General features: G+C 33.2%; 1 protein-coding gene across 5 annotated transcripts in view; it reads right to left on the reverse strand.

Annotated features, from left to right (window-relative positions):
* LOC118195444 (uncharacterized) overlaps window positions 1-21803 on the reverse strand; it is a 185103-nt gene that overhangs the window by 31892 nt on the left and 131408 nt on the right. For 3 of the 5 annotated variants that reach the window (XM_035366760.2, XM_035366759.2, XM_035366761.2), the window contains one exon: window positions 5224-5334. The exons of the other annotated variants lie outside the window; for them this stretch is intronic. In XM_035366760.2, the coding sequence (XP_035222651.2) occupies window positions 5224-5334 (111 nt within the window). The remainder of the gene's footprint in view (window positions 1-5223; window positions 5335-21803) is intronic. 5 annotated transcript variants of the gene reach the window in all.

Here is a 21803-nt window from a genome sequence, read left to right on the forward strand (position 1 = left end):
CCAGCAAGCCATGAAATTTCTAGAGCATGGACGACCCTTTAATTTAACCCAATGATGTAGAGTTAAAGTAATGTAGTGGGGAAAAAACAACTCCCAAATACTAAAACATTGTCCACTACCACTGCTGTTATAACCTGACCAGTGGCCGAGTTAAGACTAATACTTACAGTTTAATCTGGGTCCGAACTCAGACGAGTTGTTTCAGAACTAGTTGGTTTTCGTAGTTTTTCCCTCATGTGTAACGTGAATACGACCCAATTTCTCTTAGCAAATTCTCCATGAAAGCACCTCTCCCTTCAAGGCAGATAGCCCTATGTGCTTTGTATATTCAAATAACTTAACCTAACCGCTACTCTTATACCATCCATTTATCAATTTTTACATTGATAATCAGTGATATGAATTTTTCCATCATTCACCAATAAATAGCAAATTTTAATTTTTTTAGGCAAAGCTTGGTTGATATAAAACTCTGTTAAATGAGATTTGATTTTACAGCTGTAACATTACTGTATTCAACCAGGAACGTCTAACAAAATGGGAGCATTTTATTGTTCGGAAGAGTACAAAAGTAATGTAATAGGAAGTAAATATTATAACAGTAGCAAAACAATTATTTTAATCGAAGTGGATTTTATATTTGTATTATACATTGTTTATTTTATCAGACATTTTTTATTCATCATTTTGTTTATTTTTCCTCTAATCAAAAATCTCTCTCTACCTTAATAGCCATAATTAATAAAAATATTAATTATCTGCATCCGGAAATATGCTCAGTTTTAAAGACTTACAGAGTTTTGAAACCTAACCAAGTTTCAGATTCCTTGGCCGAAACTCCGTGATATTAATTTTGATTAAGAAACTTACTTAAAGAAACGTCTCAACCTGAGGTTTTTATAATATGACAGTTTTTAATGCGCGATTCGGGGATTTTTTTTCCTAACAATAATTGGCCCAAAACAGAAGGAAGTGATGAGATGTGGCCAAAACTGTTTTTAGAAATCTATTAACTAAATCATCCTTTCAGAAGGTTGAATCACTGTCAAGTAAGTACTCAACCTAAGTAATTAGGTTTCAAACAAGGGATAAAAAAGTACTTTTTTAGGATTGCAGCCAAATATAAGGCGGAATCTGATGTGGAAAATTTCCATTCCTTATCTGATTCCGGTTTAAATTAATGCATCTTATACAAACTGTAAATTTTTCTCTAACGTTAAAAAAGTAAAATTTCAAGTTGAGTTTTGTAAATTTATTTATGAACTGGTTCCGTCGGTTAAGACTTCCACATCCCATCCATTTGGCCTGAACACATGTTAAATTACTGTAATAGTGACGTCGTTTTTAATACTGAAAGGAAAACTACTAGGACAACAGGAAAAACAATACATTGACAACATACTGCGTTAATGAATGAAATCTCGAATCAACGATATTACAAAAAATATGTACAGCTGTTGGACTGAATAAAAGTAAAAACATATATACGGACTAGCAATATAAATATGCAATGGACTCATTAAATGATTTAGGGTGCATTTTGCGAATGTTTATCTCTTGTTATGCTCGATAAATTACACAGTTAATGTTAAGTAAGTACTCTGATTAAGTTGTCTTAAGTTGTCAGTTTATTTCAAAATAATTTATGTTCTTCGATGACAATTTCTGCACGGGGGGGGGCTCTCCTATCGCCCATAACGTTTTTTATGGAATGGTAATTTTGAGTTATTCTTCATTCTAAAGAAACGCTTTTCATACTGTCATAGAACTTACCATTCAAATTTACTTCTATTAAAATCATTCGACAGTTACAATCAAATAAAAAGGTCTTGTTCCTTTTATTTGAAAAACAGAACTTTGTACAATATAGAAAAGTTTAAAATTTGTATAATTTAGGGACATCGGTTCCTGAATGCATAATGCAAGAGCAACAAGATTTGGAGTTTTGTTTATTAGCAATGATAATATATGCTTTTTAAACGACTATAATTAAAAACATCGAAATACTATTCTGTTTGCTGGAAACCTTTTTCTTGTTCGAAAATTATTTTATTAATTTTAAAATGGTTTAAAGTTGCAGTTGTTGATCTTGAAATTTTTAAATTCTTTCACGCATCTGCAAATGGTAAGAAGTTTAGCTTCTCCACGCATACTTGCTTAGCATCTTGGCAGCCAAGTCTGCTTTCTTTAACGACAGAAATTACGTATCATTTCAACGAAAAGGTACATTAATGAATTAAGTTTGTTATATTATGTCGTTTGTGGTAGTAGTATAAATATATTACCTTATTTTAACTATTAATAGCCTTTACACACGGAAGTTACAATACATTTAGTAACAAGCAAATTTCATGATGCTGCAGAGACATTAGGTATTTTTTGAAAAGCAGAAGAGAAATGAAAAATGAGCAACGCTTTCGCCGGGAATCGAACCACGGACCTCTGGAATACGCGCCCAGCGTGTTGACCACTACAGTACGAAGCCATTCTAAGAAGGCGAGAGAAATACCTTACGATGCATTTCGTTTTTCATTCTTTCCGAATTACTAGGAATACAGCTGATCTCTGAATCAGGGACGCTAGCATAGGAATTGCAAATTCACGTATATTTTCTATTTCTTCAAATACTTAACAAGTTTCCTCAATCAAGACATACATTTTAATTTTAGTACCACCAAGGGGATAACAAACTTTAATTCTAAGCTAATGAAGGACACGAAATAAAATATTAAAGTACATCTAGCAAATAGTTTCTGAATAAACGATTTCGATTTAACGAAATTAATGAAATTAGTAATTTGAAAAAATTAATTACTGGGAATTATTTAGTAATTCTCAATCTGCAGTTTAAGATCCACTCCTTTCTTCGTTATAGTCATGCAAGAAACATAATGCGCCCCAGATTCTAAGAAATGCGGTGTTAATATTCTGATATCAAAGAGAAATCTTTCCAATAAAGTAAACAATAGCTTAAAGTATAATTTACAAGATATTTGTATTACATGTTGCATTCGCACAATAAAATAAGCGAAAGTTTAATTTACAGCTACACACATCTATGATTTAATTTATTACATTCATATCGATAGTAAATATTTCAAACATTGCCGTAATAAAAATTTCACCTGACATATAAAGCAATTTCACTTTTCCATCAGAACTTTTCTCTGCTTTTTGAAAGAAATTTCAGCATACTTAATGCACTTCGTATGGAACTATGATATTGAGTTTTGGAGCATTATTCTAAACAAGATAAAACGTAACCGAATAAAAGGTCAAATTTTACTTCAGTGCTCAAACTACCGGTTTGAAGAATTTTTCAGGCACAGTGCCGCTGCAGCTTTTTAAGTAGGAGCTCGTAATACTCGAGCTTATCTCAGTATCAGCGAGAGAAAAAGTGGCTGTGAAATTTGTGAAACTACTTAGTGTGTAATATTTTTAGTTTTATGTAGAAATGATTTATTTGCGCTTTTTTCACATATACTTAGAAGCTAGAAACTTCATGTGAAGTCTTTGAATGTTTTTTGTGCTTACATGTGGGCAACAAAATCGTAATTTTATGTTAATATTGGCAAAAAACTTACTTTTCATATCAGATTTGTGTTCATTTTATGGTAGTAAAGGATAATATAGTTTACTATCTACATACGTTTTATGTACAGATGGTATAATATTTTCCAGTTTTTTTTTATATATTTCTAAGCTATATGATTTATTACTCATTTTTAAGGTTTCTAGTAGATCTCCAAATATTTTTTTACTATAGCCATTGAAAAATATTCTACGTGTAAGAGAATCCACGCAATTCAAATTTACGTACTTGAAAGGTAAATAATAAATATGACATAGACATAGTCTACATACGGGTATATAAAAAAAGATTTCTTGGAACACTTTTACTTTATCACCGGAAATAATAAAAAAAGGAAGAAAGCCTTCCTCCTGTAATAAAGATTTTGTGAATTGGGTGCACGGCCAAGCAGACAACATATGGGATTTAATACTTAAAGCTATTTCGGATCTATTGATAACTGTAAAATTGAGCTTTTAGAATATGCAGAATAAGGCATGAAACATAATTTTTAAAACAGTGTTTCTCTCTGCTTCAGGATGATGGAACGTAGCCATAATTTCAAACACAAGCGCTGCTTTCTGTTTTCATTTACACGAAAGCTGCTAAAATTCTTTCCAAATTTCTCACTATCAGTTACTTTCAAGAACTGGCAGACATCAGTCTAATGGTGGGACTGGGGCATTAAATATAAAGAAATGACACAAAGCAATAGCAAACTGTCAAAAATAACAAAATGACGACATGAACTTCAGACTAACAACAGCTAATAAACAGAGCTTGCTGATATTGTAATACAAATATAATACAGTACGTTCAGTTATTTGTTCTAATAATAGCAAGCTGTATTCTCAGGGAGGACTGAAAATGATCTCATTCAAAAGGCAGCAATTGAAATTTTGTGTATTTTATTAACATTATTTATTTATTTATTCAAGTAAATATTTGTATATTACTAGATCGATATAAGTATGAGACCTAGGCTTTTTTGTTATGAATGGTCATGTATGAAAATTTTTAAAGCAGAATAAATTAATTTCTCGCACACTGTGTCTAAATTAATCAGAACCTACATCCAGAAAGTCAAAATATAGCTCATTTGAACCACCTGTATTTTAAAATTCTCCATTCCTTCTAAGAGGGAAACACTGTTTTTAAGATAGCGATTAAACTTTCAGACAACTTTCAAATCAGACTATCGAAGAAAATTTTGATACCTGTTCTCAGAAGATAAGGTAACCATGTCATTTTAAAATCATTTTTACTTTACTTTAGAGTTTTCTAGACGAGCTTTTATTGGTCTTTCAGTCATGTACATTTATCACATACGATATTATGAATATCATTTTCAAAACAGAATTTTGGGTAATAGATGAAAATATTCTTCAATGACAAGTGCTACAAGACACTCGCATTCCAATCATTTCCTTCTTATCAAAACATAATTTGAGAACAGACAATACGGAGCATTTGAAGCAAGTCTAGAAAAGATATAGAAAACTAGAGTTTTTGGAGGAAACGCAGAAAAGCGGGAGTTCTGAATCTAGTTTACATCAGGATTTTATGTAGGAAATTGATGAACCCAATAGACAAGAACAATATTTAGAATCACAAAATTAATTCAAACAGAGAAGAAACAAAGGGTATCTTACTTCCTTCCAACTGGAATAGTTTGGAACGTCTTTGAGGATGTTTCTTTCCCATGTTTTCCAGTCTAAGTCTGTGTTTACACCTTTATCTTCAAAGTCTTCACTTCCAGTGGTCTTCAGAATAAAAATATCTTTTCATTAACACCTTCAAGTGTATATTAAGCTCAGAATCTTAGATGGAAAGATTTACATCTGTATGGTTAAAGCATAGAGATACTCTAAAATATACATACATCTTCTGAATTCAGTATATATCTCGCTCGTTCACGAACAAGGAAATCAGTTGTACAAGAACAATTTATCTTTACTCATACATCTTACACTTACAGCAGCCGCACCTTATTACGTTACGTCTGAGTCAATTAATTAGTCAAGGTTTTAAGTTCGCGAGTCTTACGACGAAGGCAGAGTTCTCCGTAATTAAATAGCAGCTTGGGATGGCTAGCTCAATTGACGGAGTATTTGCTTGCGGAGAGGTCTCCAAAAAGACAATAAAATGAGCGATTATTCGCAATAAAACTAAAAGTATTCTCATAAAATAATAAGTTTTAGAAACTCAAAAGTTTAATCTAATATATTTGTAAAATTAGTAGAAAAGATGGGAAAAGTATCAGTATCTATAAGAAAATTTTATTTATATGTGATATTATTGAAATAAAGGAAATATGCTATATAAAATAATAAGCCTATTGCTTACTTAAATTCATGAAATATGAGTTTCACTTTATTGATTAAAAATATTATATTTTTAATACAATGCATAAATTTGTAAGAACATCCTATTTAATAAAACTGACATTGTGACCTTTCTCCAAAAATGATTTTAAACAAGCACTTTTAAACATAATTTAAGTGTTGTTTTAAAATTCTTGTAAACGTCCCACCATAGAACTCAAAGGAATCTGAAGAATTCATGAGTAAACACTTTGTAAGTAATTAAAGGAATAAAGAGTAGTTTGTGATTTAAAAAAAATGAACGCATCAAAATTACTAAGACTCTGCAGCTGAAAAAAAAAACAAACAAACAGAGAGATAGAGTTATCTCGCGAGGCATCAGGCCATCATGAGTTCAAAGCCACAGATTTTTTTTTCCATTGCAGACTAAGGAATAATTACTGCAGGAATTAGAAAAAAAAATTAAATGCTGAGTTGGCATTCAAAAGACTTAAAATAAACTGCATTAAGGCAGCTGACTTGACAGAAACTTATACAAAAAAAAAAAAAAAAAAAAAAAAAAAAGATTTGTATGTACACAGATTTTTATGTATGTTCAAAATATTTCGACTAAAGTTTTGTTTGCTAATGATAGAATATGAAACGTTAACCAATGGGATGGCTTAGACCAGAGTTTCTTAAACTGTGGGTTGCGAAGTGCAGCAGGGGGTCGCTAAAAATTTTAGCAGTTTTGATATTTCTTTAACTTATTATAATAATTATACAATTACCAAATATTTTTACACAATGTATCTGAAAATAGATAACGATAAGACAATACAAGAAAGAAAAAACGAAAACGTTTTGACGCATTCGTTTTATAATATAAACGTTCATTTTACGTGCTTTGCACGTGATGCTGTCATTTCGTCTGTTACTTATTTAAAACTTTCACATTGTTCTATATCTTAAAATTAGAAATTAAAGTTAATGACCTAAAACTGCAAGGGTATATTACAGTACAAGTTAAAAAAGTGATAGTTTCACTCACGTGTGTGTCGGATTTGCGCAATGCTTATGGGGTCCCACAAAATTTTCGTAAATATTTATGGGGTCCAGGGGTCGCGAAAACGTCTCAGTGATATAAAGGTTCGCGACTGAAAAAAGTTTAAGAAACTCTGGCTTAGACAATGCGAGGAAGAGTTCAGGGTACTAGGTAAAGGATTTGTTTTATAATATATCTACATATTAATAAATAAAAGCGCCACAGTCATTTTATCAGGAAACAGTAATATACGCCTCATCTTTAATGGCAAAATTTATTATATTTAATTAATCAAATTAATTAGCTATTACCTAACTAAATAACTATTAATTGCCAAAATATTAGATAAATAATCAAAAAATGCCTCTCGTCTTTTCCCTCTATTGTTTCTGAAATATATCTTATTCTTTTATTATTTTAATAATGTATCAATGAGAAAGCTCAGAAGCGCATAAGCAGTGATTGGTTATTTGATTATTAATTTCAAATAAACACAGTCGAAACACATATATTTATACCATAGCGTAACTTTTTTAACGTAGAGTAATTATTCTGAATATCACTTTTTGTGACAAGAAGAAAATGAGTAAATTCGAAATGTACTAATTATTGATGAGGTCCAGGCCTATACTAAAAACCCTAAGCATTCTTTAAATGGTGTTTTACCCACCTGTAAAATACTAACAGCTTAAATTAGTACATAACTTCATTCCTATCAAACTAAAAATTCAGTTTGTAAGAAAATCATATTTATGCACAACATGAATAATACGTCATCATATTGTTCATCTAAAATTTATAAAATAAGCATTAAATTGCAGCTTTAGTTAGGTAGTCTTGAACTTTTGTTAGAGTCTTATTCCTGAATATTTTGCTATTTTATCAACATTTATTATGATACTTTGTTATTTTTCGCCATTATAGATATTTTTTTCAAGTACCCCTCACAAAGCCACTGCTAACTATAGAGAATATGCTTACCACATGTAAGGAACCGCTGACTATTACGCTCCAATAAAAATCTGTTTTCAAGATAATGTGTTTGGGGCAATATGACTAATTTCTGGGCTTTCACGATGCTCTTCGAATATTAAGCAACTTGATTTTTTTTTGTTTTGAACAAAACACCAAGTTGGGCTAAATACCGTTTCGATGTGCAAGACAGTTGTTGATGACTCAAAGCTAGAATCATTGTAATGGTTTTGGAAAATTTAAGTTATATCTAGATCTAGGTTATATTTTAATATAGGTATCCTATACTAATGTTTTTACAACTAGTTTCTATAAAATTATGAAATATATTTCTAAAAGAAATAAAGGCATTTTATCAATAACCGTACTCACTTCTTTTACAGAACATCCTAGCCAGCATAATGAAGAATTTGTCTTTAATAAAAAAAAATTCTTAATATTAAAAGTTAGACAGAAATCGGAAAAATTACTGCAGAATTTCCACCACCTCTTGATTTCACAAAAATTGTTCTATAAGAATTTAGTATGGAAGCATCATGAGATAATATATGCGAACTTTATGAAAACAATAAATTTTCATATTGGAAAGTTAAAGAATGAAAGAAATTAGTTATCCCTGATGCTTTTTATAGGTTAGAAAGATTAAATATACGAATTAAAGAAAATCTTTTATATAAAGAAAAACCACGACAAGAATTTAATGAATTTGTCTCTCTTATTCAAATCGGTAAAATAGAAGAAGAAAAGAAATTTATTCTTCTATTTTACCAATTAGAAGAATATTATAAAATTGATTTAACCAAAGGTAATCGTTATGAAATTTTAGGATTTGAAGCAAAAATATGTGGAAAAAAATCACGTAGATCAAGACTTAATAGACAGCTTAGAATATAAATCTGATTTTTTTTTATATAACTGGAGGTATGCAGATCAATAAACATTCAATAACATGTATTCAGACATTTATAAACACTCATCCACCTGGTATCGAGATTATAAAAGATTGTACAAAAATTTCATAAACCAAAGTTAAAAAATCTGATAACGGTATTCGAAAAATCGAAATGCGTTTATCAGATGAAAATGAAAGATTATTTAAATTTACGCAATAGAAAAGTTAAATTTAAGTTTATTATTACAGATGAAAACGAAATTACTTAGGAAAAAATGTAACATTTGACGAAGAGATTTACACCTTGTAGGGTTTATGTTTATTTTAACTAACATTTATTTTAAGTTTAAACTATCTTTCCTGTCAAGCCTTACTTTCCCCTGGAATTGCCAAATGCCAGATTATGTAAATTTTAGTACAACGCGCAAGGATTCAAATTATCAGCGGAAGTATTCTGAGTTAAATAGAAAGGAAACGAGTTCGAAAGGGTGCTTTTCTTGCTTCACGAGTGTGGAGGTGGCTAGTTAGAAATTGAAGAACCACGCGTTTCGGCCTGTGTGCTTGCCTCGGCAAATTGTTAATCTTTCAACGTAATATTCAGAGTTTGCTGAATTATCAGCGGTATTGTAGAACGCGGTGAGGTTAGTTACGTTTAGAGAGCCTCGTAGTTAGTCACTTGTTAGCATCTCTTTTTAGTTTCTTATTTTATTTTACCGCCGGGTCGGCGTAGTTTGTGAGCGTCAAGAGCACGCATTTGTAATTTCTAAAGTTGAATAAAAAGGGACTTAAATCCTTCTCAAGACTCTGTCTAATTTCCAGTTTTCAGCAGTCACCACTTTGTTGCGTGCAGGTTGGAAGCGCGCAACTTTACAACCTAATAAATGATTGAATATAGATTATATAGAAAGAGTAAAAAAATACTTAAAAATGTGAGCCTTCTGCAATACGCAAAAAGCTAAAATAAAATAAATAAAATATTTTCGAAGACACATGTAGGATCAGGATTAAAAATTATTTCGAAAGATTTTTACCTCCTAATAAATGGAAAAGATTTAATATCTAACAGACACTTTTCATCATTTAATAAGGATACAGAGAGTAAAAAATTGAGAGAATTTAAGTTAACAGATATAGATCATAATAGTGCTAATAAGTATGAAATTCGTATCGATAATAAAGATGCGCAGATGAGCAAATATTAATTTCAGATTCTTATCTTCAAATAAAATGGAAAATTCTAACGAGCAACGGAAATTCTATAGACTACGAAAATGATTTTTAAATTTGTGGATTAAATCCGTAAAATGTAAGAAATTTACGATAGATAAAACAGTAATTGAATATGTTAATGAATATTTACCTATCGTACAACATGTTATAAGACTCGGAGAATATGCACCTGTGAGGTTTACCACTGTGTAAATGCAGTCAAAAGTGAGTAACCTTAAGAACTAGTTAGCGAACAATCGCATAAGTTCGTGTAACAAGAAACAACAAGAGGGAAGGGCAACTAACCCTTTATTATTCCAATAAGATTTAACAAAACTCCGTCTTGGAGTGTACAATAAAAGCCAACACTTGGTCTTGAACTTAACCCGCGGGAAGGCGCGTGGGGTGTATCATACCCCAACCCTACATAAAAGTGGAGTATTCCTAACTTGTGAAACTGAAATTCTCTGCTGCTTTCAGTAGCTGAGTTTCTAGTTGTGTTTGACTTTCAGAACCGCTTTTTCTTTGCCTGTGTGTTTCAGAAAAAGATTTATCGGTATTTTGTTGGAACTGGGGTATGACACACCCCACGCGCCTGTCCGTGTAAGTGTTTTTGTGACTGAATATTTAGTTCAGAAATTTATTTCTAGAGTGTAACAGTAAATATTTCTACTCGCAAGTGATTTTAAAGTACTTGACATTAAATTCTTAAAAATTTCTAACTGCATTATGGTAAAAAGAAGGAGTCCCTATGAACTGGAGATGCAACGCATGCGAGATTTATTAGAAATATTTGAAAGCGATGAAGATTGCATCTCGGAAACTGAAGATGAAACTAAGTATTTTCTACGCTGTTTTGGTTTCGAAAAAGATAAAACATTCATTCCTGATGTTCCTAAAAAAGGAAAAACTGTTCTTATGCTTTATATAACGATCATTATAACATTATAACGTTATATAACGATCATACTATAGATGATACTATTGGAGAAAATAAAACATTAGGAATTATATGTTTTAATAATATGACTAAAGGAGCAGTGGATATGGAGGATAAAATGTCAGCCAATTATTCAATTGCCAGAATAACGAGAAGGTGGCCAATGGTAATTTACTTTCCTGCACTGAATGTTGCTGTAATAAATGCTTGAATTATATTACATTCAACTGCTAATCCACCAACAAGAAACATAAGTCTGTTTTTGAAAGACTTAGCATTACAATTAATGAAAAAAAAAGTATTGAACAAAGATCAGAGATTAATACTTTTCCAAGAAATTGACGTACTGCATGCAAAACAAAAGCAGAAGTTTCGATGAAGAATTAAAACGAATACATGAAATTAGAAACAACTAAGTATGAAAGATGTGTTAAATTTTTTGCCCTCGCGCCAAGGACAGAAGAACGTGAATGCAATGTTTAAAATGTGAAAACATTCTGTGGCAAGAACACATGAATGTATTTCGTTCAAAGTGTGAAGAAATAAAAAAAGCATGGTGTATTAGAGATGCAATGAAACTTAGAGGCATGATGTTTATTATTTTCATTTATCTTAATTTTAACTCTAAGATTAGTTCGGAAATTAATTTTTTGAAACCCAATTATTATTCACTTATTTATAATACACGAGAACAAAAAAAAACAGCTTTAAAACTAAATAATACTATTTTTATTGTATTTTAAATATTGGGGTATGTGATACCCCACGCGCCCGTTCTAGTAACTTTTCTTGGTGTGCCTTCCGCCGGGTTAAAAGACTAAGAAATAAACTAAAATAAAATTAACTAAAGAGATATAGCCGAAGCTATCAAGATTCTAATCGAGTTGACCCCTTAACTCTATTTGACTATGAAGCTTATCAGGGCCTGAGTAAAGCTGAACGTAATAACAGCTTTGAGAGAGAGTAGCCAAGAGGCAGACGTGCGCAAATCAGACACTCTGATTTTCTCTAACTCAGCAAATAGAACTTCGCGGTTTAAATACCGCTCCTCCTCATTAAGTATCCAGAGGGATTCCAAAACTACGTTCTGGCCGGAAGTAGTAAGCTGAAGTTAAGAATTTGACAGGAAAGGAACTTTAACTTAAAATTTAACTGTTAATAAAATTAACATAATCCTTACACACCTTATAATGAACAACAAAAACTGATAGATTTCGCTTTTTTGATACGAATCATAGTGCTTATAGAATAAAGTAAAAATTTGTATCCAAAAGATGTGAAATAGCAAAAAATGGTTAAACAGTTACAACATGGACACTTTTAAATCAAGTTTTTGATTTTTTTAAACAATATCAGAAAGTATGTACAAGTTTTCAGATAAAAATACAATTAGAAAAATTTAAAATGAAAATATGTTGTATGCAGATGCTGCAAATCCTTAAGTTTTATCACTATTTTTAGCATATGTTAATTTTAAAAATGATGCAGATATTTTGTGCAAAGAATTATTTTTATCTGATGAAGATCTAAATATCTATTGGAATTATTATGAAATTTGCAGAATAAATAGAATTGGCAATTATATTAGCGGAACATATCCCATACCCACAATATCTGATAAAGTTATTAATTGTTATTCTTCAATATTCTATAAGAACTGATAATTTTAATAAAAATAAACCTGATACTTGATAATTTAGACAGACAGAATGTTGGGTTACTGTGATTGGAATACTACAACCTGTTGTGAAATATTACATGGATTTTACTAAAAAAAGAATGTGATCGACCGATTGAAGCTTTTCTAGAAACAGAGAAACAGGTTATCAGTCCAGTCAACAACTGTCATTTTATATGTTAGAGTTCAATATTATTTGCAGTTTTTGCAGCAGCCTGTACTGCAGAAGATTACTTAAGATTTCACTAAAATCTGGTGTGCGAATATGACATTATGAAGTTTCAGTACAATATAATTGTAAATACTATTATATAAAATTATTAGAAATCAATATTATTACTATAAGAATTAATACTTGTGTTTGTTAGAGCTGTTTTCTGGTCTCATTCATTTTTTATTTATATAATATGCGACTAATATGTTATTAATAGTCATTTTAGTCATTATTGCAATGCAATAATGACTAAAATGTGATTCTTATTGTGCTATGTAATTTTGTGCGATTAACTTTAAATGCATAACTGAATATATTTAAATAATATGCCTAATAAGTTACAATTATTAACAGTAAGTCAAATCTTGCGGAATATTATATGTAAACAAAGGTACCAAATTATGTGACTTTTACCAAATGTAGAAAATACTGTAAAATAAGTGAACAGTTTGCATTGCAGCTGAGGGTTGACTTGCTAAGTGTATCACAGAGGGGAAAGTCCTGTCATTCTTAACTATACCAATTACCAACTAATTTGGTCTGTCTTATGTAATTAAGCCAGAGGTTCGAGAGCTATCTGCCTAAGGGAAGGGATGACTTCGTGTAGAATATTCTAAGGTAATCTGGCTCGTATACATGTTATACATAGGAGAAACCACAAAAACGCCAATGCAGCCAGCCCGTTCGTGGGATTCGAACCTCGGACCGAACTACCAGTATTCAGCTACTTTACCACTCGGTCGCTGGTCGGCCTCCATACCAAATGATAGGCTCTGTCTTACGGGATGGGTGCATGTGTTTCAGTGAGAATGTCGCTTGTGTTAGATTGCTAGTATGTGAGGACGTTAAGCGAAGACTATAGTGATAACAGTCGTTCACCATTCATCAACCTGTAACCTGCTCTGAATCACTGTAATTTGTGAATTCAACTTTTCTGTTATTTAATAGTACCTGCAAGTTTTGTACGCCCAAGTTTATGCAATTTTTAAGTTCAAACTTTTAATACAAAGTTCATATAAATCGTCTTAGGGCTCTGTTGTAATTTCCCAGACGGAGTGATAACTCCCTGGCGGTCTTAGTAGGGCTGAAGAACTTAAGTTAATTTCAAATGGAAATTAAAGGTTGCAGCTAAACTATTAGCTAGTTGTTCAGGTATAAATTTCAGAATTAGATTAGATGGATTACTCAGTTCGGGAAAGAATAACTCCCCTAGTTCCATTCCAGCTTTAATGAGTAGTACACCGAGGAATGGAATCTGAGAACCTCGTATCCTTCCTCTCTTATTACAACCCCATTAATGGACTTTAAATGCACCCATTTTTTTTCGAGTAAACTTCTTACAAATACAAAAGTGCGTGCAGTCCATGCTTTTTCTCAGACAGGAAAAAAGATTCTTTAGGTGTAAAAGCCACCTCCCACTACGTCATGATGTTTAAACTTGAAATCTTACAATTTCTACAAATTTAAGCTCAATTAAGAATCAATAACACGTGAAATTACAGCTTCTGAGATCAAGTCTCACTTCAATATAAGAGTGTAAATGTGCTTTCAAGAACTCATTGAACCCCAAAAGCCAATGATTTTTCTCTGCTTCACTTGTTATTCGATCATTTGACTTTTAAGATAAATAATGTTCTCTAAAATTAAGATAAAATAATACGCCGACAAGTAGTAATTTAGAAGTCAAACAACAAAAATCAGTGTTATATTTTCAAATTTTCACAAGACTAGTTTTTATGGTTTTACCGAACCATCATCATCAGCTGCCAAAGCGCAAAAGAACGAGATAAGATAAGAATGGCTAGACGGGAGTTAAGCTACTAGCGCCATCTATTGGTGAAACAATTTCATAAAAGTGCTTAACTGTTAGCAGGGCTGATATTCGATCATTTGCCTTTGCAATAGCACCACAGCTAGACATATCGCCAGACGAATTCAAAACATCACAACACTGGATGGATGGCTTCCTTCAGCGATATGAACCGTCTCCAAGAAGATTAACCCTTTAAGCGTGCTTGACGAACTCACCTCGTCATCGTCTCCACTGCAGTGCACGCGCAGGAGCAAACGCTACACGCTTAAAGGGTTAAGACTGTGCAATTTTGAAAATACTGAAGTGATTGAATGTGTACTTGCATCAAGTGCTTCGTTAATGGCATCGACTTCCCGTCTCAAACTACGATTGATCAGAAGGGGGCTTTTGCGATATGCATTCCTTCCATTAGTTTCGGAAATGTATCTATTTTGGCAATTCGTCTCGATGGAAAGAACATCCCTCCTCCAATCACCTCTAACGGCACAAGAAAGGGGAAATCGAATGTATTTCAGGTATTCATGTTCTTGAGACTGGAAAAGCTTGGTGCACACAAGCAGGAATAAGAAAGTGGGTCGATTTATTTCTATCACTTGTTTTGCGAGATAGCCAAAGATGTTTGCTAGTGTGAGATTCTGCCGACGCTCACCGTGCTAAAAACCATGAAGAATTTCTTTGCGGAAAGAATAATTGATCAAATAATGATTCTCGCAGGAATGCCTGTATATCTCAACTCTTTACATTATAATAAATGAGCAAATGAGCCATTTCAAGACCGTTTGTGTACGGAAATCAGTGAAAATATTGCACTGAAATCATTGAAATTATTGGGTTGGCAGAAAAGCAATTTCGGCTTGCAAAAATAGATAGCGTTTTGTTATTCTTCTGTCAATCTTATAATTTTTTTTCCGTTTCGAGATTTGGCAGCTGACACTTTTAGATTGTTCAGTGCATTTTTGTTTACAGCTAGTTTACGGTCAATTTCAACGAGGTGTAAAAATAAACATCTCGACATATTTATTTATTTTTTTATTTTTATAAAGGCAAGAAAGCGGCTGAGGTTCACAAAGAGATGTGTTGACAGAACTTATTTAAAAAAATTAGTTCTGTACAATTTTCATTTGAAAATGATTAAAGCTCTGGCCGACCTTCTGAAGTTGATGATAACAAAATTAAGGCCATAATTGAATAGAATCGTCTTGTAACTGAGCAAGAGATTGCAAAAGGTTTAAGTGTTTCACCCACAACAATTGAAAATCAAGTAAGATGGCTTGATATTTGGGTTCCGCATATTATTACTTGGCTCGATAGTTGGGTTCTGCATGGATTGAAGAAATTCACTTAACACAACGAATCAATATTTGCGATATGCATATTAAACGTAATACAGTCAATCGTTTTTTGAAACGAACCATACTGGTGAAGAAAAATGGATTGTCTACAACGACATTAATCGAAAAGGATCATGGTTCAAGCATGAAGAATCAGCACAAATCATATCGAAAACTAAACTGCATCAGAAAAAGATTATGCTGTCAGTTTGGGGGGATTGCAAAGTTGTTGGTAGTTTTAACTGCTTTCAAGCAACCAAACGATCAACCCAGATGTTTACTGCCAACAACCTACGAAACTGGAGGAAGCAATTAAAGAGAAAAAGTCAGAATGGTAAAATCACAAAGGAATCGTGTTCCACCATGACAATACAAGGCATCGCACATCTTTAGCAACACGTGCGGAATTATTGAAGATTGGTTGGAAAGTAAGCCACCCAGACGATATAGTGGTTAGGGGAGCCTGACTGCGAAACAGAAGGGTCCGGGTTCGAATCCCGGAGAAGGCATGGATGTAAAAATTGTCTGTCCCTTCATAGGAGACAATGGTGGCCCACCTATTAGGTGCCTCCATAATAAAGAGACCACAACATCTGGCCTTAGGAGTGGTCGATGCTGGCATAGACAAGTGCCCACTATTGGAAAAAAATGTTTGAGAAGTAGGAAGGCATCCCCCATATAACTCCAACCTTGCACATCGCATTGTCATTTATTTTGAAGTTTACTAGATTTTTTAAATGGTAAAAATTTCAGTAACAACGATGACTTCAAATCGCACTTTGCTTGTTTTTTTTTTTTTTTTTTTCTGACAAACCAGAAGTTTTAAAAAAGAGCGGAATCGTGAATTTACCAGAAAAAGGGCAAAAGGTCATTGAACAGAATGGAAGCTATTTGATTGATTATGTTTTGTTTAGAAAAAAAATCGAGTTCCCCCCCCCCACACACACACACTAAAAAATCGAAATTATTTTCTTGTCAGGCCGATAGAATGGAGAGAAATTAACGAAGGAACTTTGTGAAGCCTTACTTTGTGAATATTGTGAAGTCCTTGCTTGGATGAAAAATGCATGTGATAAAATAACGGACAGCTGTATGTTAATGTCCTACGAAGAGACTACGTGGGCAGGTAGATCTCATTTGAGGAGAGATCTGTTGCTCAACATTAGAGGCTAGGGCTAAAAGTCTTAGAGGAAATGAAGTAGCAAACAATTCAGGCCGAAATTTGTGATTTGGAGCTTCGTTACGATGCTCCAAAAGAAGATGACATCGCTGTATTAGAATAAAGGATTTTGTTCATTTTTGAATGTTTCTTAAACGTAAATAAATATATTTCTAGAATCAGAATAAGTATTTTTCTTGAACCTGAAGAAATGTATGTCTTGAACATGAACAAATGTTAATTATTGTGCATGAAATATAAGGCATCCCTTGTTAAGATGACCTAGCGTGTCTTTTACAGCAAAAATTAATACAAGACCTGCTCTTATTTTCGGGGAAACACTGTAGTCTCGAGTTCGATTTTAAGTGAATGGATTGTCTCCACGTACGTTTTGTGATTTCCTTCACTTGTAACGTGTATACGAATCCATAAAAGCATCCATTCTAAGGCAAATAGTTCTGGCGTGCTTTCAATAATCAAGTAATTAATCGACAAGCTTCCACGAAAACATCTCTTCTTGTAACAGAAAGCTTACTAGTACTTTGCAATAACTGAGTAATCAAACGCGGATTTTAATTGATTATTTACAGCATGACAAAACTCATAATGGCTATCCGCTTAAGGGGAGGGATGTTTCGTAGAGAATTTTTTAAGGGGAACTAGCTTGGTATTTACGTTACACATGAGGAAAACCATGAAACCTCCAATATGACACACCATTCATCGAGATCTGAACCCCAGTCAAAGTATCAGTATTCAGTTCTTTTACGGCTTGGACGTTGGTGGGTGTAATAAAACAGAATCCAATTTACAGAGAGATGGCTTTCTTGTGCTTTATCTTAGTTAAATCAGATAACCAATCTAAAGAGATGGTTTCGTGTGAAATTATTATTTGTGGCGTCATCAGGCTATTTTGAAGCAGGAGATGTGAAAAAATATGCAGTGCCCTCACCGGGACTCGAACTTGGACCTCTCGAATAAGCGCTGAGTGTGCTAAACGTTACACCACGAAAGCATACTGGGAGGTGAGAAAAATACCTTATATACTTCCCCTTTTAAAGGCCAATTTCATGATCGAGGGAAGGAAAGATCAGCAGAGAGTTCGACGTAGCAGAAGCAAGTGACTGACCCGGCCGATAGCCCCCAGCTACAGACAAAAATTTCAAGGTTCCGGGAGAAAGTAATGATGAGCTAATTCCACGGAGATGACCAAAGATGCCAATATCACCAACATTTAAAGGTCAGTCAGATAGAATCATTCCCAAGTTGGAAAAGATTTGTCAAGAGACATATGGAGGAGTACCAAAGATCAAAAAGATAAGTTCAGTTTCTTTTCTCTCTTAGTAAAGTTCAGTTTTATTTTATATTCAAAAGGACTAGTTGGTAAATTAATTTAAGTTTTACCTCAAGTGAGATTATTCTAGTTCATTTAAGGAGCAAAACGGGTTTTGAGTACTCGAGAAACGAAAACGCAATTTTAGTCTGAGAGACTGCTATCACGAAACACGAGTGAAAATGTTAGAATTTCAAAGCAACCCGTGTATCTTGATGTAAAGTGCAAGCGAAATTCTATTGTAAATCGTTTATTCAATGTATTATATTTTATGTTTTCTTGTGAAAGGTATTGACAAATGTTTATGTTTAGTTTAATATGACTTATCTAGTTATAAGAAATTAATATATGAATGGTGTGGGATGTGCAAGCTATCAAACTGAGAAAAATTAAGTTAAAGTAAAATTAGCTGTGTGCTTGAGTTAACTTAGGCTTCCCAGCCAACACTCAAATTTAAATCACGCTCTTGTTAGCACATTAGGCGCAGTTTTGAAAATAGGATGTGTTTGAAGTCTAGAGTGCCAAATACTATTAACACGTAGATTGTTAGTTAATTGGTGTGTTTGTAAACACACGTACAAAAGACATTGCTTTCGCTATTACACTCTCCAATTCTTCAGGAGAGCACTGAAAGAATAGATTTAATTGTGTAATGAATGTGTGGCATAAAAGTGCAGAGAAAAATTTAACGAAACGTTTTGTGAAAATTATTCTATATTATGTTTGTAGAACATTTCTAAAGTCCTTTTCCTTCCAGATTTTCTGGAAAATTGCACATCTGACAGAGGATGAAGACTGTATAAAACAAAATTTATTTTTACATTTAATTGCACTCAAAATCTAACCTTATTATAAAAGGTGGGCTCTAGTAAGGTTAGGTAGTTTAGATAGTTAGAATTTAAGTAGTTCTTCGTTAAAGCCCTCCTTTTCGTGTACTTAAATACTGGCAGGGAAAGATGTGAGGATTTATCTATTTATTTTTAACTAATAGTTAATTTTAAGTTCAATTACTCTTCTGTCACTCTCTTTTCACCCACGCTTTTCATGCGAGAATGCAAATGAGATAGCGAGCATATTCAGATTGAGGGAGAAAGAAGCGCTATTTAAGCGAAGGTTGCGCAAGTTAATTTTAGAGCGCGTTCTGCCTACTTCAGGCTACGTTGTACCGTGAAGGTGCGTCCACGCAAGTACACTAGCGACGTAAATGACACAACGAAACGCACGTCGCCGGCGAAACGTCGTCCAAATGAGGACGCGAGCGAAGAATGCGTTTAGCCAGTAGAATTATTGAAGAGAAAAAAAAAATATGATACTCATTTAGAAGGCTGCAAATTTAAAGTGTTTCATCTTCTCTTTCGTCGTCCGGTGAGAAGAATACCATACTCGGTTCGTTTTATAGTGAAATTTTGTTTATTAAGCAATTTAGCAACTCGGATAGTAAGATTAAACAGTTATTATAGAAACAAATCAGTTTTTATGCAAATTAAGATTTATAAAACTGTAAAAAATTTTAATTTATAAAATTATAAAACAGTATATAAAGAGAATTAAATTACTTGAAACACCATCAACCATATAATAAAATTAGCTTCATATTTTTTAACCTTTTCCCCCTCCCTCAACTTCCTTGATTATGTGTGGTATGGGAACACGTGTTACGGAATCTGTGTAATAAGTAAAAAGTTCTGTAATTTGATTATTCTGCATATATTCTTACACAAATAAATTAGAAGAAAAAAGTTTATCGAGTAAAATTTCTAAAGATAATACTGTTTCTAAAATACTTTTAGCACAATGTGACGTCAGCCCAAATGCTCTCAAAACGTGTATGTAGAAAAAACAATAATAAATAGAAAACAATAATAATAAATAGGTAAAATAAGAATAAAATGATTCATGATTATATATAAGAAACACGTTTCAAAATGAGAAAAACCCAACTTCAATTTACAATCGCTAAGGGTGACGGTCGAACTCGCAATTGTTCCCTTTGCAGTTCAGCACGCTAACCACTCAGCGATCTGTGACATCAATTTCTATAAAAAATAATGTAACAAGTAGAAGTCACCGCAGAGATAATTTAATTAATATTCAATAAATGAGTGCCGTATGACTTAAGTTGTAACTTGTCCTCGAAAATTTCGTAACTGTATTTTACTGAATACTCTTTCACAGTCAACTGCTTTATTTTAAAAGTTGTTATACTGTTGTTGGTGTATTCAATGCTGGAATACTTATAGAGCTTCTTGGTTACAAATGAAATAACGAATATTTGTAATAATTAAGGAGAATTTCGTAAGGCAGAAAATTTCAGTTCGTAGAAACTGTAACTTATTTAAATTCCTATTACTTACGGTGTTACATACAGGTGAAGCATATGTAAACAATGGTCGGATCATTGCTTTATAAATATGCAGCTTTCTCCCCTTAATGAGTATTTGAAATTTATACCAATCCATGTGGTTCGAGAGGATTGAGGATTCCGTGAACAATGCTGATGATTTTATTTTTGTGGACAGTAACGATCTCTTTGAAAAAACTCATCGCTATGTGGTTCCGACGCCATATTGAAAAGTGTAAACAAGTTTTTCCCGATTATGGCACGTGATAAGAACTCAGTCAGCTACCGGCTGTTCGTTCACGTCGCGAGCGAAAAAGCTGAACAGAGCGAATTCAGTTTTACGTCCTCTGCGTAATGCGAATTAGCGCCGGCGAAAACAACATTACAGCAACTACGTTGCGAGCGTACTCGTGTGGACGGGCCTTTATTAGCGATTTAATTCTATGGCATTGAGTGCTTCTACCTATTATGCTTGTCTCTCCGGTTTTTCTACAAACCACAGCTTTTCCTGAGCGTTACTTTATCCTGTGAGCCGTTAGGCTAAACTGATACATTTGATTTAGTTCAACGTAATATATTTAAGTTTGTAGAGACATCAGGTTATTTCGATACCGGAAAAATGAAAAATATGCAATGCTTTCGCCGGGAATCGAACCGTAGACCTCTCAATTACGCGTTGAGTGTGCTGACCATTACACCACGAAGGCTCGCTAAGAAGACGAGAAAAATATTTTATATACTCCCCCCTTTAAAGGGCGACTGGGGATTTTAGGGGACCTAGTCGCCAAATCCTGGGTGGGGAGAATCATCATCCACCGCCCTTTTTAGTTCGGGCGCCACTGTAAACACATTAGGTTATTTCGAGACTGGAAAGGTGAAAAATATGCAAAGGCTTCGCCGGGAATCGAACCACGATCCTCTGGAAATACGCGCCCAGCGTACAGACCACCACACCACGAAGGCATGCCTAAAAGGTGGGAGAAATATCTTATAAGTTAAGCC

This window comes from Stegodyphus dumicola, chromosome X2, assembly GCF_044657685.1.
Source record: "Stegodyphus dumicola isolate Sdum_Otavi_A_Nest chromosome X2, ASM4465768v1".
NCBI classification, from domain to species: domain Eukaryota; kingdom Metazoa; phylum Arthropoda; class Arachnida; order Araneae; family Eresidae; genus Stegodyphus; species Stegodyphus dumicola.